The 25936-nt window shown below is 41.5% G+C and overlaps 2 protein-coding genes across 2 annotated transcripts; one reads left to right on the top strand and one right to left on the bottom strand.

Annotated features, from left to right (window-relative positions):
• Window positions 1-5198: 5198 nt before the first annotated feature.
• nagk (N-acetylglucosamine kinase) lies at window positions 5199-8302 on the bottom strand. The gene is made up of 10 exons (XM_084343999.1): window positions 8181-8302; window positions 7814-7898; window positions 7492-7590; window positions 7207-7348; window positions 6633-6743; window positions 6435-6547; window positions 6256-6343; window positions 6066-6163; window positions 5899-5977; window positions 5199-5780 (listed from the first exon to the last, which is right to left on the bottom strand). Exons 1-10 carry the CDS (start codon window positions 8207-8209, stop codon window positions 5578-5580), a joined length of 1047 nt encoding a protein of 348 aa, XP_084200125.1. The 5' UTR covers window positions 8210-8302; the 3' UTR covers window positions 5199-5577.
• A 1706-nt stretch (window positions 8303-10008) lies between these two features.
• On the top strand, window positions 10009-25342 carry dok1b (docking protein 1b). The gene is made up of 5 exons (XM_084345031.1): window positions 10009-10355; window positions 20812-21135; window positions 21654-21753; window positions 21865-22037; window positions 22960-25342. Exons 1-5 carry the CDS (start codon window positions 10299-10301, stop codon window positions 24346-24348), a joined length of 2043 nt encoding a protein of 680 aa, XP_084201157.1. The 5' UTR covers window positions 10009-10298; the 3' UTR covers window positions 24349-25342.
• Window positions 25343-25936: the final 594 nt, after the last annotated feature.

Here is a 25936-nt window from a genome sequence, read left to right as displayed (position 1 = left end):
TGTGTATTTCTACTGTCTATTTCTACTGTGTACTTCTACTGTGTGCTGTGTATCTCTACTGTGTACTGTGTGTTTCTACTGAGTGCTGTATATTTCCACTGTGTATTTCTACTGTGTGCTGTGTATTTCTACTGTGTATTTCTACTGTGTACTGTGTACTTCTACTGTGTGCTGTGTATTTCTACTGTGTGCTGTGTATTTCTACTGTGTACTTCTACTGTGTGCTGTGTATTTCTACTGTTTGCTGTGTGTTTCTACTGTGTATTTCTACTAAGTGCTGTGTACTTCTACTGTGTGCTGTGTATTTCTACTATGTGCTGTGTGTTTCTACTGTGTATTTCTACTGTCTATTTCTACTGTGTACTTCTACTGTGTGCTGTGTATCTCTACTGTGTATTTCTACTGTGTATTTCTACTGTGTAATTCTACTGTGTGCTGTGTTTCCACTGTGTATTTCTACTGTGTGCTGTGTATTTCTAACTGTTTGCTGTGTACTTCTACTGTGTATTTCTACTAAGTGCTGTGTACTTCTACTGTGTGCTGTGTATTTCTACTATGTGCTGTGTGTTTCTACTGTGTATTTCTACTAACTGCTGTGTATTTCCACTGTGTGCTGTGTATTTCTACTGTGTATTTCTACTGTGTACTGTGTGTTTCTACTGAGTGCTGTATATTTCTACTGTGTATTTCTACTGTGTACTGTGTGTTTCTACTGAGTGCTGTATATTTCCACTGTGTATTTCTACTGTGTGCTGTGTATTTCTACTGTGTACTGTGTGTTTCTACTGAGTGCTGTATATTTCCACTGTGTATTTCCACTGTGTGCTGTGTATTTCTACTGTGTATTTCTACTGTGTACTGTGTGTTTCTACTGAGTGCTGTATATTTCCACTGTGTATTTCCACTGTGTGCTGTGTATTTCTACTGTGTATTTCTACTGTGTACTGTGTGTTTCTACTGAGTGCTGTATATTTCTACTGTGTATTTCTACTGTGTACTGTGTGTTTCTACTGAGTGCTGTATATTTCCACTGTGTATTTCCACTGTGTGCTGTGTATTTCTACTGTGTACTGTGTGTTTCTACTGAGTGCTGTATATTTCCACTGTGTATTTCTACTGTGTGCTGTGTATTTCTACTGTGTATTTCTACTGTGTACTTCTACTGTGTGCTGTGTATTTCTACTGTGTATTTCTACTGTGTGCTGTGTATTTCTACTGTGTATTTGTACTGTGTACTTCTACTGTGTGCTGTGTGTTTCTACTGTGTATTTCTACTAAGTGCTGTGTACTTCTACTGTGTGCTGTGTATTTCTACTATGTGCTGTGTGTTTCTACTGTGTATTTCTACTAAGTGCTGTATATTTCCACTGTGTGCTGTGTATTTCTACTGTGTACTGTGTGTTTCTACTGAGTGCTGTATATTTCCACTGTGTATTTCTACTGTGTGCTGTGTATTTCTACTGTGTATTTCTACTGTGTACTTCTACTGTGTGCTGTGTATTTCTACTGTGTATTTCTACTAAGTGCTGTGTATTTCTACTGTGTGCTGTGTATTTCTACTGTGTACTTCTACTGTGTGCTGTGTGTTTCTACAGTGTATTTCTACTAAGTGCTGTATATTTCTACTGTGTACTGTGTGTTTCTACTGAGTGCTGTATATTTCCACTGTGTATTTCTACTGTGTGCTGTGTATTTCTACTGTGTACTTCTACTGTGTGCTGTGTGTTTCTATTGTGTATTTCTACTGAGTGCTGTGTATTTCTACTGTGTACTTCTACTGTGTGCCGTGTGTTTCTACTCTGTATTTCTACTTAGTACTGTGTATTTCTACTGTGTGATGTGTATTTCTACTGTCTATTCCTACTGTGTGCTGTGTATTTCTAATATCTATTTCTACTGTCTATTTCTACTGTGTATTTCTACTGCGTATTTCTACTGAGTGCTGTGTGTTTCTACCGTGTATTTGTACTGTGTGCTGTGTGTTTCTACTGTGTATTTCTGCTGTGTGATGTGTATTTCTGTGGTCTATTTCTACTGTGTGATGTGTATTTCCACTGTGTATTTCTACCGTGTGCTGTGTATTTCCACTGTGTATTTCTACAGTGTATGTCTACTGTGTATTTCTACTGTGTATGTCTACTATGTATTTCTACTGAGTGCTGTGTGTTTGTACTGTGTATGTCTGCTGTGTGATGTGTATTTCTGTGGTGTATTTCTACTGTGTGATGTGATTTCTGTGGTGTATTTCTACTGTGTGATGTGTATTTCTGTGGTGTACTGTGTATTTCTACTAAGTGCTGTATATTTCCACTGTGTGCTGTGTATTTCTACTGTGTACTGTGTGTTTCTACTGAGTGCTGTATATTTCCACTGTGTATTTCTACTGTGTGCTGTGTATTTCTACTGTGTACTTCTACTGTGTGCTGTGTGTTTCTACTGTGTATTTCTACTGAGTGCTGTGTATTTCTACTGAGTGCTGTGTATTTCTACTGTGTACTTCTACTGTGTGCCGTGTGTTTCTACTCTGTATTTCTACTTAGTACTGTGTATTTCTACTGTGTGATGTGTATTTCTACTGTCTATTCCTACTGTGTGCTGTGTATTTCTAATATCTATTTCTACTGTCTATTTCTACTGTGTATTTCTACTGCGTATTTCTACTGAGTGCTGTGTGTTTCTACCGTGTATTTGTACTGTGTGCTGTGTGTTTCTACTGTGTATTTCTGCTGTGTGATGTGTATTTCTGTGGTCTATTTCTACTGTGTGATGTGTATTTCCACTGTGTATTTCTACCGTGTGCTGTGTATTTCCACTGTGTATTTCTACAGTGTATGTCTACTGTGTATTTCTACTGTGTATGTCTACTATGTATTTCTACTGAGTGCTGTGTGTTTGTACTGTGTATGTCTGCTGTGTGATGTGTATTTCTGTGGTGTATTTCTACTGTGTGATGTGATTTCTGTGGTGTGTTTCTACTGTGTGATGTGTATTTCTGTGGTGTATTTCTACTGTGTGATGTCTATTAGCCAGTCAGACTTACAATAAACATGATGCATTACTATTGTATAAGACAACTTTGGGTCTAAAGGAGGAGTAGATGTGATGTTGCTTTGTCACAGTCTTATACATAAGAAAACTTTTGCTGTTTGACTCAGTTCTGCTCTGTTTCCTTGAGCCCTACGCAGGTCACAAAGCTCCATATCCCTGCACTACTGTACGAATGGCTTAGTAGGAGTAATAGGATGAAATTTCCCAAAGAAGTTGCAGCATTTGTGTATGCTGCCACAGTCAACAGAATATATATCAATAGAATTCATCCAATTTAATTAAAACACTAGCGTTAGCATAGCAACAGTGGCTTCTAGTGGGCTGTAGTAACTGGCGCCCTTGGTACGTTTCATTTGTGTGTGAGAAACTTGCTTTGCTGTGTCGGGCGACGGATCAACATTCTGTTCTCAGCTCAAAGCAGGTGTTGTGATTGTGCTCAGTGTCATCTTATATTCCTCCCCAGCTCCCTTTCTGATATGTTCTATCCACAAATGTGTCACTATTCTGTACTTTGGGAAGACAGCGGGGATACTGTGGACAGACTGAGCACACTTTGGGTTTACTTTCATACGCTGTGTGTCCTTAAGAAATAACAAAAGACGAGTTTGGTCCTGTCCACTGTCAAAAATTGACCCAAAACATTTCCTGTCATACATATAGTGAATAATTGATTTGTTGAAAGTAGCAGTAACAAACTAAGACATTTATTCACAATAGGATGAAAGATGAACAAAAGATGGTGAAAAAACTGAAGGACGATTACTAAAAGACTAAAAGCTAATTTCATAAAAGAGAACAATTAACAGATTAACAGAACGTGAAGTAAATGCATCTATTGTTTGCTCCTTCAGCTCCTCCCCCCATCTCTGTCCTTTGCATTGTGGATCCACACTTTAATGCATCCCCCCACTTCTGATCCCATGGCCCGGCGGGTTTTTGTCACAACATCTAAGTAACAAAGAAATCAACAATGTGTGCATTGTATGATTTACATGTATACATTTTCTTTTCTAGGGACGGCCTATGACTAGGCCTAATGAGTAAATATTGCCCTCATCAGGTTTTATGGCACATTTTAAGAGAGAGTGCAATGGGTGATTTCATTGAAACAATGTATTTTGAACAGACTGTGATTAGAATTTGAAACAAAAGAACCATGTAGTTTACACAGCATGAAACATGACTGCAATATGAGCCCAAGCCTTTTCAACATAAAGTATGATGACATGTCTCGGGAACTTTCCACACAGCATCTGGCTTATACAAAGTAATGCATTATGTTTATTGCAAGTATGACTGGATAGAAGAAACAGTATGGTTTTTTTGTAGTGTTGGCGCAGAAATGCAGTTTTATACAGGCAAATGTTTTTTCTCGGGCGTACTGAGATTATCTTCTTGACTGTGCCGGTGATTTGTGACGTCACGCCAACATTAACCTTCTCAAATCCTGCAAAAACCTCCTTTTTTCGTGTTCTGTTCATCTTTCCTCTTTTATTCTACATTTACATCTACAAAGTTATATTCCTATCATGGTGTGAATGCCAGCCAGATGTAACAAATATTAATGACAAAAGGCCTTTCCTATAGGCTACTCTGGTGACTATACAGCCATGGTAGGCAATAAGTATGTGTTCTGTAATGGAGTCATTCTGCACATTGTCAAGCCACAATTGTGCAAAGCAGATCTGCAGGTTAAATTTTATGCACACAGCACCGAGACTGTTGCAAAATAAAAACAGAAACCTCTGTGGTCGTGTGGATTACGCACGAAAAGTGTGATGACGTAGGATCTTTAACATGTCCAACAACTTTAACAACGTTCGGAGTTGTCTGCTCTTGGCATTATGTTTGAGTTGTTGTATATTTGCTCTGCAGGTCCCTGACAACAAGAAGCTCCCTCTGAGGAAAAACATCTCCATGTGATTCCCAACTGACTGTGATCTACGCCTCATGAAAACAGAGCCCTCTTTCTCTAGACTACTAAATGTGTTGCGTATAAAAAACACAAAGACAATTATTATGTTGTGACTAAAGGTCGTTTTCTAGATGCATCAAGTAATATGTGGATCCATGGGGATGGCTTTCACACACTGCGACGTGTCTGTCACATGTTAAAGATGGTGTAACAGCACCATCTACTAGGAAAAATCAAAAGTGCAAAAAGCCTGCATCTTGGGGATCAGGAGATGATTTGTGACCCTGAATGACTTTTCTGTCAAGTGTCATTATTTTTTATTAGAAATGTCAAATGTAAACAAGTATTGTAAAGGTGCAAAGATCTGCAATGACATTACAATAAAAGTGATATCGATTTCGGAGTCAGAATAGCCTCCATGCAGCTGTATAAACAAGATTTTAAATATGTTAAAGCACAGTCTTGGTATCTTGTAGTTACATCAAGTCATTATCACATAATCATATGGTAAATACTGTTAGCGAAAATGCTAATAATCATATTCAGGCAAACACATGTTCCCTTTAGCTGATTGGTTAAGATCTAAGGCATAAGATCTGAAGGCATCTCATCTCTCATCGGCTGCTATTAAAAGTGTGCTGGTAGAAGATTTTGACGTTGGCTGTGTAATCCATAGTTATGGTGGCTCCCATACTTTTAGCCCCCAGACTAGCGCCGCCGAGGGCTGAAGACTGCTGCAAAGTCATGAGGCTGTAGCCATGGAAACGGCCCTTGAACTTGTCAGATGATGCCACTTTATCCAGGACCTCAGTGAACCCTGAAACACAGAAAACAAGAGAGGAAACTGAGATTTAGTGGAACTTAACTCATTTTCTTTCAGTGTCAAATTCATAATAAGTTAAGGGTGTCATTTTGTTGATCTCAGGGACGCTCACCTGACTTCAGAAGCTCCCAGCTCCTCCACACTGAGCCCTCACACAGGATGGGCAGGCCGAGGTCACCGCTCAATAGAGGCTGCCATAACAGTCAGACGAAGACGTTACAAAACATTCATGCAGTGAAAGTTTAGAACAAAATAACAGTACACGTGTGTGTATGTTACCTCTTGTGCTGTGGGTAAGACTGCTTCTACGTGTTTAGCCAGGACTCTCCCAGCCTGAGTGAACACATATTTGCAGAGAGTGTCCCCCGTTTCTGCAACTTAAGCACAACACACAAACACTTTTCACTTCCACTTTAATCTTTTATTTTTTTTCTGAACAGAACCATACAGGAAGTGATGCACCACCTACTTTCAGCCAGCTTCTTGCAGAAACCAGCAAAGTGGGACTTCTGGAAGTTCCTGTAGAGGTGCGGCAGCATGCCCATCAGATCTGACACCTGGGATAAATTGGACATATTCCATTATTCAGAGAGATATTTGATTCCCCTAAACGATGAACATATTCTCTCACTGTTGTTGCAGTCTGACCTGGAAGTATTCCTCCATGGCTTTTCTGACAAGTGTGATGTCATGAGGAGGAGCGACCAGGTTGTCTTTGGCATCAAACACCGTCTTCACAGCCAAATGGGAGATCCAGAATGCTGAGAGATAGACAGACGTCTGTGTAAAGAGTCTGATCCAGTCAATAAAGCTTTAAAATATTCATAAGCATATCGCCATGGTTACCTCCTCCCTCGTCGCCCATCATGTGACCCCAGCCTCCGCAGCCGATCTGTGAGCCATCGGGATTGAGTAATTTGCAGTTAGAGCCGGTCCCTGATATCAACACTACACCGCCTACAGAGAAAACAGAGCCGCCAGTCAGCTGTATATGATGCTAATGATGTGTGTTGAGCTCATTTAGTCATAAAGTTTGGAAAGACATGCTATAGATGATAGGATTTACACAGCCACACCTAAAGGGGGTAAAGTGTCAAGCCTTGCCCTGTTTTATGGTAACGGTTTACACCGTGTCTGTAGCTGAGTATCTTCCAACTTTTTATGTAGATAGGACAATTGTAGCTACATCATAAATTCAGACAGTAAAACTCATTTGCTAAACAACACCTGATGTGCACATTTATGCTTTTGAAAATGTATATAGTTTAAAATATCTATTAATGCACATCTTTATGGTACAAATGGTTGAAAATAAAAATGCATTTATGGTATTGAGATGAAATTAAAATGTTACAAAGTTTGGGTTCTGAGGTTTTACTGCAGCACAATAAATGAAACAATAGAAAAAAAGAATAGTTACCACGATCACTGGCTGTAGCGATTGCGCCGATGGCATCGGTGGTGATAAAGTAGTGCTGGCTGAGAGCAGGGAACTGTTCCTTCATCTGAGCGATCAGTTTGTCAATGGCGTCCTTCTGCTCGCCTCCACTCAGAGACATGCCCTGCACACACACACACACACACACACACACACACACACACACACACACACATTTAAATGTTCTACTTATTTGTTCATCAAATACACATCAGGAAGTCAAAACAAGTGTGTAGGCATTTGACAAACTTTGAAAGTTTGACTGACCAATGAGCATAATGGCGTATTCGGATCCAGCCCTGCCTCCGTCTTGGCTCTCTGGACCATGTCGTTGATGACTTCGATACATTTGTCCACCCCGACCAACTGTATACACAAATAGATGCACACACAAAGTCTTTATGCCTTCAGCTTTTATAGTTTACTGGCATTTATTTTGGTTATGAGAGGGAAATAAATCAAACAACGACTTTAAATAATGTCAAACTCCCAATATTCATCCAATCTTTCCTCCCTATAATCCTTACTTTCTTTCCTCCATCTCTCCACCTGTCTTACCAAAAATACCACCATCCCCCCTACTGCTCACCCAGTGGTTGGAGCATGGTCCCTCTGTCTCTGCCAGGATCTTTCCATCTGCTGCCACCAACACAGCCTTGGAGTGAGTCCCGCCACTAGACAAACAGAAACACACACCTTACGAGAATAACATAAATGCATTTGTTGTCTATAAACTCACAGGTACAACTAGGGACACAGATAGGAAGTGGTCACGAGACACATAAAAAGTTCCCTTGTCCTGCAGTCAGGAGACTATAATCAGAATGAAACTAAGCTAGTACGCTAAATTTCGAGATGACAGCCGCGAAAAATTGTCTAGATACTACTCTTAACTGATATTAATTCATGAAAAGTAAAAGAAGAAAGGTTTTGCTGTGAATTTAACTCATTCTTACCCCTGTACTCCGCCGAACACCGATGCCATGTCTCACTTCCTGTTTTGGTCCGGTCAAAGTGCGCAAATATCGCGAGAGCAGCAGCTCGACTCCAACCTGCAATGCCGATTAATAACCAGTAGGTGGCAGCTGTGTTTAGGGGGAAAAAAATCACCCTTCAGTTCACATCATGTCATGATGATGATTTTTGATTTGTTTTTATTAAAAAACATACAGTACGGCAGAGGATGTGTTTTAGTTTGGTGGAGGAACACTGGAAAATTGTGTGTTTTGACTCATGGTCTAAAAATCCATAGTTAGTCAGAGATTTAGCACCATCTGGTTATGGGCTGAAAACAGGGACAACTTTAAGCTGCAGTGTGAGCCAGCAGGAGGCATCTGCAACACATTAATGTTGAGGCCAGCATCTCTTTGCCAACAGAGGCTGCTTAAAACATATCTACCATTCTTTGGCTACCCTAGTATCTGTAGATAAAGTGTATTTAAGTGCTAATAATAGTAGTGTTCATAGAAAGTGGGTCTAACTTTATGACATTTACAAATTATTTTCAGTTATTGGAGTGACCTGCTATGTTGTCCTTAAGTTTCATGACCAAAGTAAACACCACATGTTGTTAATATTACGCCTATAGGTTGTAGTTGTATTAGAAAGTACGTGTGTCAGAGCTGTAACCAACAGAGAAGTTACACAATAGTGAGGAGGTGGGAGGAGAGGAAGAAGAAGAAGAAGAAGAAGAAGAAGAAGAAGAAGAAGAAGAAGCGGCGGCTCGGTGCGCTCACCACGCGCTGCTCACTCCTCCTGCGGAGAGAGAGCTGCGTCAAATACCGCAGACTTACTACAATACCGGATATTGGCTAATTCAGATTTCAAAATAAAGACATATAATAAGCAAAATCCTCACTTTTTTTCCCCACATAACACACACAACAATGTGAACTCATTAATAAATAGTTTCCAAACTCTCTCAGGTAACTCTTCTTAACACAGATATTTACCATCATCATGATAATCATTCACATGATACAAAGCAGTCATGCTCGGTTTGATACCTACTTCAAGAAGCAGTTCACATTTCTGTCAGTTTTCAGCATTTTTCAAGGTTTCTTTTGAGAGTAGTAATTGTAATTGTTAGGGCTCGCTTGGACAAAAAATTGGCCATATCATCACATTAATTGAGCCTGGGTGCCTGCAGTCTGCTTTACCCCATTTGTAATCCAGCCTGGGCAACTGTCTGACTGGATTTCTACAAGGCAACACTCGCAACTGGCTTGGTTTCAGGGTTACAGTGAGGCTTTTGTGGTCATTTATTTAATTGTAAATATATTTGGTCATATGTCATGCACTCTATCTATTAAAAAGTATAAATTCAAATGGTAGGGGGCTTAAGGAGACAAACTTGAGGCCCTGTCTGGTCTAGTTTGAAAGCCTTGATTATCAATGTGGTGGTTACATGGTGCACATTCTTTAATATACTTGCTTTTTCAAGTAATTACTAAATAATGAGGCCTACTAGTTACTAACTAATGCACTAAGGAAGGGAGAAGCAGGGAGGCTAATAACCACACACAACTTGGTTTTTGATCTCGGGCCAATAAGAAAATTAATGTATCCCGAAGTAAACAAAAAACAGGTTTCAATGTATTATTTCCTGACCAATTAAAATAACTAAATACATGTGAAGCACTGCTGAGCTGAGCCACCATACACCTGATCCAGATGTTGGTTAATCAGACTTTTATTGTGAAAGCTGTAACCGGAAGCTTCATGTTATGTATTAAGTGCGGTTTATCAGTGGTCCAGCCCTACAGGAGGAGTGAGAGAGGCGACAGATAGGCGACCCAGCGACAACTTTAGGACATTATTTAACTTTGTCGGGACCACCCAGCGACTCTCTGGACCTCTTTACTTCCACCATGACGCCTTAAAGTGTGCGAGAGCGGGACCATAGATGAGTTTGAACGGCCGGGGGGCGGAAGTGAGAGAAGGGGGAAGTTGTTAGGGGACATAGGAAAAATAAAACCCCTTAAAAAAAAGTGATTTTTTAAATTTTTCCTGCGTCAAGTTCAAGTCAAATTTCGTCTGTCGAGGTGACGGGTGTCCCTGGAGTGTTTTGGGGCATGGACACCCACGTTAAGGAGGGACAACTTTATGTGCAGCACCAAAAGTTTGGAAAGGTAAGTCCAAGAAAAGTAGTAGTTATTTTTGCGAGGGCGGTTGTGGCGTTGACAGAAATCTGTGAAGTCTGTGTAGATTTGTGATAGGAGTATAATAAACTAACTAGATATATAAACCTCTATAGGTCTCTGCTGTCCGTCATAAACAGTCTGTAAGTCCTCATAGAAATGTAACAGTTATGTTAGTTGAGTTATTTCCCTCCAGGAACATTAACTTACAGGAATAACAAAGTAGCACGTTTATGAGTCAGTTTAGCTGAAGATAAAGGCACCACACATCCCCATAGTAGTATTGTTTGTTGGTATATTATGTAATATGATATTCAAGAAGATGGCAGTGTCCCATGAAGTCTTTCACGTTTTTTAAATTCGCACACAAGTGACAAACTTTGTGCTTCTCCCAGTTATAAACCAGAAAGGAGCATCTTAGGTCGTGACTAATAAACAGAGCATGTATTGGTGCAATTAACAGACCAGTGTCTTCTGTAGATGCAGAGAGAGGAAGTGGGAGCAGTTTTTTACTGATCTGACCTTGTTTTCTTGTGGTGGTTTGGAGTGAACCTGCCGTGCATATCTATGTGTGAGCCAGTGTTCGTGTGCATGTGTTTATGAGCTGGTTAAAACCCCTGGTGCACTGTGGTAACATTGAATTGAATGTAAAAAACAAACAAAACAGGAACGTGGACTTAGGTGTGAGAGTTTTTGTTTGTTTGTGTGTGAGCTAGTGACACCCCACTTCATTGGAGCTGCTAAAAAGCATGCCATGATAATGAAAAAAGGATGTGCAAGCAGAACAACAGAGATTAACAGAGATAGAAAATTGGCACGGATAGAGATACAGATCTTTTTCATGAAGGTGGCACTTCCACTTCATCTTAGCTGCATATACAGCTGTTTGCACCCTTGCAAACACCATCACCCATCCTCCCTTTGTGTTGTCTCTGACACTTTGTGACCAACTTATTGTAGATATGAGATTGCACACCAGAACCGGACGCAGTTAAAAGCCAGTGATAACACCTGTTTGTGTGTGTAAGTGGGTGTGTCTGTGTGTTTGTTTCAATCTTTGGCCTCCATGCAACCTCTCCTTTGGTCTCAGTGCACCTCTGGATAAGAACTCAGTTACTCTTTCAGATTTGTAAGAGCGTCTTTGTCTCCCCGTCTCTCTCTCTGGTCATATGACATGGATCAACAAAACATTCTGGCTCTGTTTCCTGTCTTGTAATCACCACTCCACAATAGATATTCATACGCGCAAAACACAGTTTCAATGAATTTTTAGAAACAGTTGAAAATAGAAAAGGAACAAACAAAATCTCCACATCCTCAGAAATGACATGTTATCTCTACAGAGTAGAGCTGAGGGTAATAGAAGAAGAAGAAGGCATCAGAGTAGAGGAGAATAGTACAGGAAGCTGATCTGAAAGTGTTGAAACGTGTGAGCTCTGTTGGGTGAATTATGCAATCGCGAGAGCTGTCAGTGGACACACACACACACACACGCACTCATATAGGCTCGTTCCCACGTGTACGGTCGGAAAATGTGACTTGAGAGAACAGCGGCTATGTCTGACCAAAGTTTCTGTTTCTGACTGCTGTTTAAAGAGTTTATACAGCAGGCTGTTAGAATGTAAACCGTCGAGATGCATCTACGTTTCACATACTTTTCACACTGTGTGAAGACTTTAGCAACTTCAGTCCATATACTATTTAACAGTATTTGGAGACAAGTAACAAAAGAAATACATTTGAATGTACTGAAATAACATTATCGAGACCACAGGTTGTTTCTTTCTTCTTTTGCATTTCTCTCAGGTACTTTATGCAAATGATGAAAGTCAGACCGAGCCCAAACCACCAGAGTTGTAATACAGATAAGATACAGCTCTACTGACAAAGAACTAGACAAAAAAGATCATTTGGATTGACTAACGATTGCTGGGCCCCACAGTCAGACAAAATGTTGGTAGTCCTGCCAGCATGACAGCCATCATGTTTGTTTAATGTTCCAAAATTAGAGGAACAGTTCACCTTAGCTTACCTTAAATTCAGTCGTTACCTACTCACCCCCATGCTGATGGTGGTCTGCAAAACATTTCTGAAGCTTCACAGCAAAACAGAGTTGCAGCATTCTCCTAAACAACTGAGGTAGATGGGCAGCATCACAGCCTCGATGCGCAGAAGAGCTTGTGCACAACTTCAGACAGGGTGCGCTTTAGTCTAGCAGCTACAGTGAAGATTTTGGCTAAAAAAAGGCCGTAAATAACGTCTTCTCGAATCAATCTGTGACATATTCATTCAGCCTTTGTTCAGCCCCATGTATTCACCATCATTCAGGTCCTCACTGCATTGGCTCGACCCTCAACTTAATCAACTATTCTATGCTCCAGCTTCCACCAAATTTTTGCAGCTATTCTTTATCTCATATCAGTACAGGACCCTCTTGTTCAGAGAGAGTAAGAATTTGGACTATGACACTTATGGTTAGTGACCACCAACATGTGCCGTTAAGGCTTGCGTTTGTGTTTTTTCAAACTTAGAAAAGCTCCTCCAGAGACGCAGAAGACATGAGTCACAAGTGTTTTTAAGTAGAACTGCTCTCACTAGAGAGTATTTTTTCAACAGTGTCCGAGACCTCTGTCAAACCCTACTGCGGGACACTAAACAATAGATCTGGGGCCTGACACACACTGTATACAAAGGTATTCATACCATCCAAAGCATGTGCCATGCCTCTGTCTAAGCCACTCACAGTCACATCTGAACAATGCCCATGTGTAAAGCATGCCAAATATTTGTGGTGATGATGCCGATGTTAAGCTGCTGTCTGACCTGCCGTTGAGACAGTAAAAAACAACATACAGGCCCAGTGCTGGATGAAAGAGTCCAGTTTTCAGACTTGATCTCTAGATCTCTTCTTGTGGCTAAGTTGTGTGCATGATTTACAATTTAAGATTTAATCGCTATCTGTGCATGCTTCTGCTTGTCTGCCACACACATATTGAGATCAAAGATGCCTGGACCTGTAGTTTGGACTTTTGCTGAACCCTGGGCTCACACATAGCTTTCTGCTTGATGTCGACATTGGCAGTTGTTTGCGAACTATCAGTTAAAGCTGCACAGGTGGGCATGGTAGATGATGAAGACAGCTTCAGTCAGGAGCTAGCTGCCACTTGAACAGACTGGGTGTGTCAGGGTAAAATAACATTACGCACCCTGAGGCGGGATTTATACAAGTCACTTCTAAAGTAATGACTGCCTGATGGATTAACAGGGTTATGAATTATCTTCTCTTCAGGTAGCAGCTCAGACACTTAATCATCTTTCTCAGAAAAGAAACAGTGCGTAATTGTCCACATATACTCTGAAGTAGGTATATTTTCAGGAAGAACAGCATAGTTTTGTGAGTAGATGGTGATGCTCAGTGGAAAGGAATGATTAAGTGGGTACAGAAACATGATCAGAGTCCTTACTCACTGCGATTGTGTCATTTAATTTCAGTCACATTAAGACTCATTCAGTGTCACTTGCAATACTCTTCAGGCAAATTTTACTGACTGTCTTTTCCTCATGTGAGTCAGTATGAATTACTGTAACTTTGCATATTTTTTTACATAAACTGTCATTTCAGTCTAATTATACATGTAAGTGACGTGTTCAGTCAAAAGTGTAGTCATGGCCCGAATGTAGGTGTATAATTTCTGTGGTGTTGGTAACGTTTAGTAATGAAGATTACTTTACAATGTAAAGCTGAGGCTGTTTTACAGTTAGACTATTAGTGGACGCGGAGAACAATCCATCTTATCATGAGCATGTCATAAGATGAACAGATAACGTACTGTTTTATATGGTTGGAACGGTTGGTCCCTTTCCTTTAGGTCAGCAGGAGTGAGTATCATTTAGATTTTGTTGACTCTAATACCTATTCTGCTTATCATTTCCTGTTCTCATTGAAAACTGGTTCCCTTTTTGGCAAATTATACAGCAGAAAAAAAAACCCCAATACGTTGAAAGCAGATAGAAGAGGAATTTGTCACGAGTGACAGCATACGTTGTGATTCTGTTTTGGCATAAAAGAAAAGTTCAATGACCTGTTGATGTTCGCTGTTTCACTCCTCTTGACTTAAACTGGATGTGCTAGTATAAGCAGATACTGGGGACATCAGAGACGCTTCATTCTTATACCACGCTGTTAGAAATGTTTTGGCATGCGAGTCCCTTCAATACATGAAATTATTTTTCAGACAGGGTTTGCATTTCGCTGTATCACTTTACTGTCTTTGGTGAAGTTTAGCTGCACATTTCCGTGCTAGATGTGGTCAGCCGTACGGTGAGCGCTATAGACCAAATCAACGTGACAACAACAGTTACTTCCTAGTAGAGAACTGGCCACTGAGTTGCACTGTGGAGGTATGTGAAATGGTCACGCTTCTTTAATCTTTTGGTTTATTTAACATTTCATACCCTAATGAAATGTTAGATAACTGCAGCTCTACGTGCAGGTTGAGTTTAACTCATACCTTAATTAACACAGGTCCCAGGCTCCACATTTTTGTACCTAAATCATATTAGCATAGAAATGAAATAAAATGTAATAACTTTCTTACTGTCTAGGGACTGTACATCACTTGTCACTTGTGTTACGCAGCTTGACCTACTTACTGACGTCATCATCCCTCTGGATACATATCTACTCCACAAATAGCGTTTTGATACACGACATGTGCACTATAGTACTTTGACTATATGAAAATGTGGCATATTTCTATTTGACTCACTGTGTGGCAGCAACACAAAGTTGATATTCTTCAGTTCAGGACTCATTACTGTTATTTACTATATGCTCACCACACTGTTTCATGCAAATGTACGCTCAGTTTTGGTTGATCAGTTTCAGGAACTCAAAAAAGAACAACCTGAAAGCTTTTCTGCGTACTTTTTACTTTACTCGGCTCAACTCGACATGTTTGAAGGTTTATTTTGCAGGCACAGCAGAAGACTGAGGTTATGGCAGCAGACCTGTGGTCAAAGCAGTGGTCTGCCTCTCTCTCTCTCTCTCTCTCTAACACACACACACACTCTTCTTCGCCCTCATTATCTCCGTCTCTTAAATACACATTACACACACATGCAGGACACATAAACAGTCGCACAGCTTTCCTCTGTTTTCCTTCTCTCTCCTTTTCACACACATTACTGAGAACAGACACGCTGTGATACACAAACATACTTTCACTCTGTTAAACACACAAACAGGCGGACAACCACACACACACACTTCTCCTGCATGTGTCATTGAGGTCTGTCTGTGGCCAGTGGGAACACGGTTGAGTAGTTCAGTTAAATGGCAACATGACGAATAGAGAGGATCCTGTGTTGTAGTGACAGTTGTGGATTAATGTACCCATCGGTCGGACTGTACATGCAAACACACACAGATGATGTAATAATATTATACAGTGATAATTAAATTTACAGGTATTATTTTGAGTGACATAAGTCAATCAAAGAGCTTTCTATTGTCAAATTCACACTTTTTGTCGTAAATAATTTGTCTTGAGAGACAGATCTGTGAAATATATTTTCAGCGACCAAATGAGTTCAAGTAAAGATTCAAATTCTGTGGTCATGAAATCCTTTTCTGTCAGATGCAGCAACGGTATCTAAGAATAATACAATGGCAACGTGTGCGAAATGAAAATGTGATGTAAATGCAAAGACGAACGAACACAATAACAGCTTTGAAGATGTGACAGAATTAGAAGCGTCTTTGTCGTATACCAAAAACGAAAACCGGCACTACGTCACCTTCAAAGTTGAATGACAGGAAGAGCAAAAAAGAGCTTTCTGAAGTCCTGAACGGCACGAGAACTTTGTTAGAAAATACAGAAAAACTAACACAATTGTTTGTCATGGGAGGATGATTTCATTCTTCTTTTTGCACAAGGATTTATCTGCTGTTTCACATACTCAGCTCATGTATTATTGTTTTAATGCACTGACTAAGTACTGAATTGACACATGGTCCAAGGTGTTGAAGGTGGACAACATTTCTTACGTTCTTACGCCTTTATTAAGATTTGCATGTTAAGGACAAATATAATGACCTTTTCTTTTAAATTTACAAAGGAAGGGGTTACGTTGTCTTTACAAGGCCAATCTTTAAAAGTGACAGTTAACATAGAGGCAGTAAAGGCCATGCACACGCTTGTATTATAGTTAGTTATTAATATAATAAGTGCTGTGTTGAACAGGCAGGACAGCAGTGAGGAAGTCTCTCTGCCAGGATCCTTTTTGCATAATTTCCACTCAGTGTAACAGTGGCTGATAACGGTCTGTTGCCTTATATGGAGCAGCTGTTTCACTCACACACACACACACACATGCACACACACGCTATGGACCGTATTGCAGCAGGGGTTAATGTATACAGTAAAATCACGTTTGTCTGGACAGTGTTTATGCGTGTCTGCACAGCAACAGATGTTCCTCAGCGCACCGAGGGAATCATTAAAACAACACAAACAGACGCACATACACATATGTACATACACTGAGACACACCTGGATGCAGAAGAAGGAAGCAGAGAGAATCCTGGGTAATAACAATCCCACACATTTCCTGTCCTTTTTCGGCAGTTAATTGTAACGGGTTGGAGTGCATGCATGCACATGTGCACGTGTTGACTTCTCCAACCTTGTGTGTGTGTATGTGTGTGTAAGTGTGTGTTACAAATACATTAAGTTCATCTTTAAATTTCTTGTCATTTCAGTGCTAGGAGTTGCATGTTTCTGACATGCAACTGATGAATTGCAATGAGTGTTGAATATTTGATTGTGCAGCTGCATGTAGGCCATGTGGCTACAGTTTTATCAGGCCCATCATGCAAATACTATAATTACACCATTCGAGTGACGCACATGTCTCATTTTCATACTGTGAATGATAGACGCGTGCGTTATAGAGCTACTTTTACTTTTGTTGAGTATTTCCATTGAATTTAAAACTTGGACTTCACAACAATTAGGAGGGAAGTATTCTACTTTTACTCCACTACATGCATTTATCAATTACAAATACTCTGCAGATTAAGACGTGTTTGTAAAATAACCTAAGAAGAAGAGTACGTACAGTGTGCTTAGTATATGAATCTCAGAGGCCATTTTTCCCCATACACTACTTTTCATTAGGGCTGCAGGATGTTGAAAAAAACCTGACATTGCAATACCTGGCTTTCTGTGATATATACTGTATTGCGATAAGAAAAAAAACACAGGAATTTTCACCAGATAACTTAGATAGCTCAACAGAGGCTATGCACCTGTTTGTGGAAGTCACCTTGATTACAAGCACTGAGTGGCAAAAAGACTACCGAGTTGCAATATTGTTAATATTAATCAAGTGGTGCAAGGGTATTTTTCTGTCATGGTGTGGCTTCATTTCCTGAAGAAACACATTTGAATACTTCTTCCACCTACAGAGCCAGTGTTTGCTGTGACAGCAAAAATCAGATAATGGCATGCTGATATAATCTCTTGGAGTGTGTCCTGGCAGATATGCAAATAAAAATTGCATACATATCTTTTTATAGGCAGCATTTTCCTGCATTTCAAGATTGAAATATGTTTGTTGTTTTATTCATATAATTTAATTTCAAATTCATTTGAAACGTATTAAATTCACTGTAGTAAAGTTGATTTTGCAGCCTTTTTCACATCAGATATTGTCGGAAAAGTAAATAATAAAATAAGAATTAAAAATGGCTCAAATCCATCTAGCAGCTTCTGTGTCAGGCTCCAGGTATTGTTCATGCTCGGTCGCTGCCACACTGTCACGTCTTACTGGGACACTTGTAAAGAACAGAGGACTATAATGACAAGTCATAAATGTGTGCTGTGAAAAATCTGTATTGTTCTATTGTAAATATCCTGCTTAAGCAACAATTTCCAAAATGATTTGTTCATTCTTGTATATAAAAATGTGGTATTGGCTGACATGTTGCCATCAGACTATCGATATCAGCCTGACACACAGGCCCTATGAGCTGCATGTACCTCACATAAGGATTCAAATGCACTGGGTGACATTTTGTTAAATATTATCCGACCAGTGACGAAGAAAATCTCCCTCGTTATGGAACATTTGAGGACTTGTAGTCGTAGTTTTGGACTGTGGGTCATTTGGAATTTTGGATTTTCCCCGCTGGTCGAAGGATTTTCACACTGCTGACCTTCCTGTCACAAGCTCGGCTCTCTGACTGTCATTCAGCATCCTCCCCGCAGAGTGAATGTAGGGGAAAACACACACACACATTCTGTGGAGTAATGTGGCTGAGATGAGGCATAGCGTGATGTGGGGTGGCCAAACACACACACACACACACACGCACGTCCAGAGGGTACGAGGGACGATAGGGACTTCCCAAACAAGTGTCCTGTTGTCTCACGCCGTTTTATCACATGCACACTTGTTTGTGTTGTGACTGCACATAATCTTGCATGTAGTGTGTAATCTTTCCCATTGTAAGCCCTGAACATCTGGAGTCTAACACACCCGCTGTGCATCTTATTGTTCATTGCTGTATGTATGTCGTGTTGTTTGGTCACGTCCCTTTTTTTCCCTGGGGAGGAAGAGATCATTGTTAGCTGCTGCTTCCTCACTGTTGTTGTCAGGAAAGGTGATGCACCTGTTGCTAGGTCATATTTTGAACCTGTTACTTAAAAAACAAACACACAAACAAAAATCTATATTAAGTTAAGCTTTTTTTTATTACTTTAAAGTGGCATAAAACATAGACAGAGTCATTTGATCCTGGGAAATTAATGATAACATGTGTAGGAGACATTGTTGGATATTTACTGAAGCTTTTTAGACTTTTATGACCTTCCTCTTATCTTCATATCTCTACATAACCATGAGGAATATATGTGGTTACTCACAGCAGATAAGCAATTAAACACTGTCTTTTTCTTTGTAACTTAAACAGATGTAGAAATGAGGATTGATAATGGCTATGTAAAAAAAAAAATTAGATTTAGATTTATCTAAATCTGATATAATTGTTTGATGTGATACTTTAAATACTGAAAATGAGATCTCTGTAGTGTTAACAGTGTTCGTATTTTGTGGTCAGCTCTTTTTTTGGGTGCACATCATGTCCTTGTCTGACTCCCAAGTTTTAGTTGTCACGCTAAACCTTTACTCATTTGGGTCAAAAATGTAAAAAAAAAGAAGCTCAGAACTTGCTTTGATTTTGGGGGGAAATTATTCTTTCCTTCAAACAACTGGTGACTAATGCTGTAACTGTGGTCTACTGCTGCAGATTGATAGTAGAGGAAAGAGTGGTGTGTGCGACAGGTCTGAGTCAAACTGCATTAGATTCATCACCACATGCCTCCTACATTAAGTCTCAGTCAGTAGAGTACAAGTAACAGAAAGACCCAGAAATGTTATTTTGACTCACATCCTTTGAGGACTTCACATGTTCAAACATCTTCTCACTTCATCAGTTTTTGGTTATTTGTGGCAAACTCTGCATTCTGCGTTTCCTCTTTGCTGTCTACAGACCACATGCTAATTGTTCTTCCCTCCCCAGACAGATGTGAACAGGACAGATGTGTGTCACAAAAAAGAAAGAGGCAGACCTTCTGTTTCTGTTTTGCCCAACCTACCATTTTTCCTGTTCTACCCTTTCAACCATGCCTCACTTTTTCTTCTTTCACTTTTAATTCAGAAATAGCCTGCTCACATGAAAAGCTGCTTTGATAATCTCTAAATGGAACAAAATGTGCCTTGCTTATTGTTGTAATTGAAATAAGAAACCTGGACACATACAAAAATAATCAACAAAGGATCTAGAAAAACTCAAAAGAAACTACAGAGGAAAACGTTACTGATCGTGCACTTGAAATATGCAATGAGAGTGAACTAAACATTAAATAGGTAATATCCAACATTCACTGCCACTAGAGCGCCAACATCTCAGACTGAAACAAATGCACGCGTTATTTCAAAAGTTTTCAAAAACATAATTGAGTGTAGTGTTTAGCTAAAGAAAAGAAAAAGAGAAAGATTATGACGAATAGGAGGCCATTTTGTGTCCTGGTTGGTAAGGAAAGGAACATATTTAAGTGTACTGTTTAGCTGTAATAGGAGAAAGTTTCTTACTAGGCTGCAATTTTGAAAACAGGCAAGGAGAGGTCATTCTCTGTTTAGGACACAATTTCTCCAGCATATCTTAACCAGTAAATGTTTTATATGTGATTCATGTTCAAATCTCACATATTTAACCGTTAAAGTTGCAGGTCCTGAATCAAAAAAATCCCTGAAAACCAGTAAAACAGTCAGTAAATCAAAGGGAAACTCCAAACTCCAGTGATATTTATCTGTGGGTTGTAAAATTGATATAAAGTTGATATAATATTTTGAAATTTTCCCCCCTTTTCTGCTCATCAGAAATGGAAGAAGAACTGGTTCGTCCTGTACCCCGCCAGCCAAAACGGCATCGCCCGCCTCGAGTTCTACGACTCACCCTCGGGCGGAGGGGGCGGGGCCGGCGGAGGCTCGGGCAGCGGGTCCAATGAGAAAACCAGGAAACTTGACAAGAAGATCATCCGCTTGTCTGAGTGCATCTCCATCCTGCCGGCGCTGACGGAGAGCTGTCCCAAAGACAACATGGCGGCGTTCTGTGTGGAGACCAACGACAAGATGCACGTGTTTGCTGCAGAGAAGACCGTCACCAAGGACTGGATGGATACCATGTGTGATATCGCATTTCAGGTATTTTTGCACTTTTACTGTTAGCTTTTTTCAAATGGTGTCCGCAGTGAGTGACTAAGACGTGGGTGGATGTGTTAGTTATTAAGGTACGAGCTTCCTTTAATGTCTGTTTTGAATGTGTCTGTCTTTTGTTCTATCTACTAAACATTTTCCAAAATTTCCCACATGCCCCGGGAGTGTCTGTAAAGGCCACAGTCTCTATTGTGTGCACTCACCCACACACACATACACAAACCTGAACACTACACATACTTGAGAGAGGAAGCCAGAGGGAGTTTCCAGGAGGAAGACTTCATCCGCATCGCTCTCTGCTGCACTGTCAGCCTCTCTAACTCTTTATTCGTTTTCTCTTTCCCTTCTCTCACTCTTGCCTAATCTGACCTTCAGTGGTTGTGCTGGAAAGCTCCCAGTTTTTCTAGGTTTCCCCTCTTTCTGTCCATGCACACTTCAGAGTACAACAAATAATCTGGCATCTCTCTCAGCTGGTTAACTGTCTAAGTGTCTGTGGGTGTCCACAGGGAGGAAGCGGTAGCAGCACCAGTACTGCTGCGGACTCTAATGGAGGACAGAAAGACCTGCAGATGTCTGAAAACCTCATCTACTACTCCAGAGAGGAGGGTAAAGACACAAAGCCATCTATTCGTATGATCTAAAGAGAATAACACATCACAGGAGATCATCTGGAATTAAGGGAATTTAAGCAAAATCACCTTTCCTGTCTTCTCACAGTGAACGAGTTTTGGGTGACCGTTCAGCGTACCGAGGCGTCTGAACGCTGCGGGCTGACGGGCAGCTACTGGCTGAAAGCAGAAAACGACATCTTAATCTTGAAGGACCCAAAGACCAAGAGGAAGGTGCTGGTGTGGCCCTACAAGCTGCTGAGGAGATACGGGCGAGACCGGGTGGGTGAAGAAAATTTCTCTTCAGCGATTGAAAGCGATTGATCTCTTATGCAGCTGACGAGCACAGCAAGAGGAAGTTTGGTGTGTTCAGTTCAAGCCCACGCTGTGACAACTGATCGTTGTTAGGAAGTGCAAATGATACTTTTAGCAGCAGTGTGTGTGCATTTGGTCTCTGAAGGTATTAAACTTAAGAGACTGTGGTTGTTTTTGTGTCACATTGATGCTTCAAAGCTTGAGGCTAGGGTTTAAAAATGACTTTGACCTTTAAACGGTCTGTTTGGTTTGTCTGCATGTTTATTTATGCATGTGTACAGAGTGAAACCAACACTAATCATATGCAAGAGGAAGATGAAGAAACAAAGGGGAAGTAACCTATATGATCTGTATGTGTAGGTCTCATAGAAAGCATATGTAATGAATAATAAGTAATGAAGTAATGAAATAGATATGCTGAGAAAACTCAAAAATAAAAATTCAGTGGAAAAAGGAAGCAAGCATTGTTTTAGTGCCAAGAAAATGCTAAATGAGTGATGACTGGAAAAGAGTGCAGGGACGTCTATGACTGGCTTCCATTATTTCACTCCCATTTTGGCATTTATTCAGACAGTTCTGTGTATTTTAAATGCGTCACACACACAATTAGCTTCTACTTTCACATAGGGCTGCCACAGTTAATACGTTTTAGTTGTTTAGTAGTTTGTCATACGGTAATTGCAACTAATGATCAAAAGGATAAGTTAACCAAAATTCAGTAATTATCCACTCACCCCCATGCCAGGGGAAGTCGGGTGAAGTTTCTTATTCCACAAAACATTTCACAGCAAAACAGTGTAACAGCATTCTTTAGCTTAGCAGCTACAGTGAACTACTTTCACACACATAAATTCATTTTTCCCTGTCTTTATTTCCTTTCTCTCTCTAGGTGATGTTCTCGTTCGAGGCGGGCCGGCGCTGCGACTCCGGCCCTGGTAACTTCACCTTTGAGACCAAGCAAGGCAATGAGATCTTCACGCTGGTGGACCAGGCCATCCAGTCGCAGAAGGCTCTGGCTGAGGAGCGCCACCTCAGCTGCCCCATCAACTTTGACCCAGACTGCCCTACGTCACTGCAGCACATACGCAACGCCATTTCTAGCGGCATGGCGGCGGCGGGAAGCGGAGATAGCAGCAGCTGCAGCAGTCGGGAGGCCGACGGCGATTCAGGCGGCAGCAAACCGGGCTCCGCTGACGGTGTGCTCGGGAAGAGAGAGGGTGGAGATGGAGGAGGAGGAGGAAGGGGGCAAGGAGCAGCAACGGGACACAAAGGGAGGAGTTTACCAGAACCACCAGCCATGTTGGGGGTTTTGGGAGCTGAAGGGACCCCTCCAAAGCCTCTCAGGGGGCAGGCAAAAGGCCTCTCCTCAGCTGATGAACAAGCAGGTCTTTATTCTGAGCCGGCAGATTCAGTCCGCATGCCTCTGACGCCGTCTGACTGCCTCTACTCCGACCCAGTGGACAGCATCAAGGGTCAAAACCAGACCAGCAACCCAACCACCCCTCCAGTGCCCACCCCGCGCCTCCGACCAGTAGGAGACGAGGCTTTGGGAGGCGTCGTCCAAGGGGATCATCACCACACAGGCAGCAATCACAGGAAGACATCGGACCTGTACTCACACGTGTATGACCGGATCAGCCTGGAGCTGAACCAGAAAACGAGCGCGATGAATCTAAACGGGGCTGCAGGGGGAGGAAGAGGGGGAGGACGAGGGGTGAACATTAACAGACGACCCCCAGGAGGTCAAGCTGAAGGGGCTTCCTCACCTTCTGCTCTTCCTACGGAGCACATATACGACGAACCGGAGGGATGTGCTAATATGTCTGCAGGTTCAGGGATGAGTATTTACGATGAGGCCCGTTTGGAGCCCCCCAGCCTGAGGAGACAGGAAGAAGCAGCGACCCCATCAGGACCGGAGGGAAATTACTGCACGCCCTCCCACGGAAAGCTGCCCGAGCCCCACAGACACTCTCCTCCACAGCTGGGCCCGAGTCGTGGCACGCCGCAACCTCCTGTGCCGAGGTATCCCAAACCTGTCACCGCCCCCAAACCGGCCAGGAGCGCTTTTGCTCGGAAGGAGCCGGTGCCTCTGCCTCCCGGGAAACACGGAGGCCCTGGCAGTAATGTGAACAACAACAACAATATTTGGGTCGGAGGAGAGGGCCGGGAGCTGTACAGCAAAGTGTCTAAACAGAAACCTAACTCGTGGTACAGCCAGCACCAGCAGGCGCCGCTGAGATCACCTGATATCATCTATGACAACCTGGGAGATATTTGACATCCCTCCGTTTCCCACAGGGACTGAGATGAAATGTCTAATGCAAAAAAACAAACTTTTGGTTGATGCTTTTTTTCTTGAAGTTTATGTAAGGACTACGCACATTTCTTCCATCTGCGGACTGGGATAATTATTTGAGACGGTCGATTCATTCAGAGCACATTAGATCACAACTACGAGAAAACCACATTATGAAACATGGAGTGCAACTATTATCGGGCCACCCTCTGTGTGTGTGTGTGTGTGTGTGTGTGTATGTGTATGTGTGTGTGTTTGAGAAAGACAGAGTGATGCATGGTCAAACCCATAATTGGAGTACCAATCCACCGTGTGGTTGGAACCAGCCACTTCACTTGAACACACACACACAGACACACACACACACACACACACACAGAAACCATTTTTGCCAAAAGGAGCTCGGCCTCCAGGCTTCACTTTAACAAGCTGAGAGAGCGGCTTGGCTCTTCTTTTATAAAATGTCTGCAATGCTTATGAAGTGACTGGGAAATATGTTTTTGCACTGCTGCTTTTGTGTTTTCTCTGCGATATGAGACAATGTGACAGCGACGGGTTCGGACCAAAAGGAGAGAATCTTATTCTGTTTGTGATTTCGGGCCTTATTTATCATCCCAAATCCCAACGAAACAGGGAGGTTATAACATTTTCAGTCCACGAATATGTGACGTGAGCGCGTCTGAGGCTCCTTTGAATGAGAAGACATTGATGCTACTGTTTATAAAGGAAGCATGAAAAGTGGGACATCCCATTAGGGTCTTTGAAAGAGACATAAATGGACCATAAAGGGTTCCTGAGGTCACATTAAAGGACACCCTGCACAAGATAATATTATTTGAATCCTTGACGTTTCTATGTACAGACAATCTAAATATGAAACTAATCAATCCCCTGCAATGTGTAAGTGTGTATGTATGTGTCAGAAACAGCTGTGCTGTCTGTAAATATATCTAATAATAAAACCGGCTCCAAAAACGTAAAACTTCGTCCAAAGTGGATCTGTGAACAAGAGAACGCCTCTAATTGCTGCATCACTACCCCTCCCCCTCGGTATGTTTGTCCCATCAGGAGCCAATCAGACACAGTTTTGAGGGGTTTCAAAGAGTTTGTGTTCTGGACAGTAAAACAGTCTGACCTCATCCTCCACTTCCCTCCCTCTGCCACGCTCTGTTTTTGTTGTTTCAGTCCGTTTCCAACCACTTAATCACACCGTTAAAGTCGAGCCTCGAAAAAACAGAAACAAAGACGTCCTTTCTTTCTTGTCTTTCTTCCTTCCTTTCACCCTCTCTGCATTAATGCTGTTGTGCGGTTGCCCTGGTGACAGTTAATGGCGGCTGGTTTGTGTCGGACACGCTGCGCATTTTAACTGCGGAGAGATACCGTGAGAGGAGGGCAGGGATACGAGACGAAAAGAGGGGAAAAGTGAGCGAAAACAGCTAATTGACACGTCGAAGAATGCAGCGGAGAAAGAGGAGCATGTGGCCGTTCATCCCGAGCTGAGGATGAGGAAAGAGGGAGAAAAGACACGAAAAAGATGCTGACATGATGAATGCTGGCTGGATGAACCTGT

This window comes from Pagrus pagrus (assembly GCF_965226575.1).
Source record: "Pagrus pagrus genome assembly, chromosome: 22".
NCBI classification, from domain to species: domain Eukaryota; kingdom Metazoa; phylum Chordata; class Actinopteri; order Spariformes; family Sparidae; genus Pagrus; species Pagrus pagrus.
The sequence above is the reverse complement of the archived record's forward strand: the minus strand, read 5'-3'. Positions and strand labels throughout refer to the sequence as shown.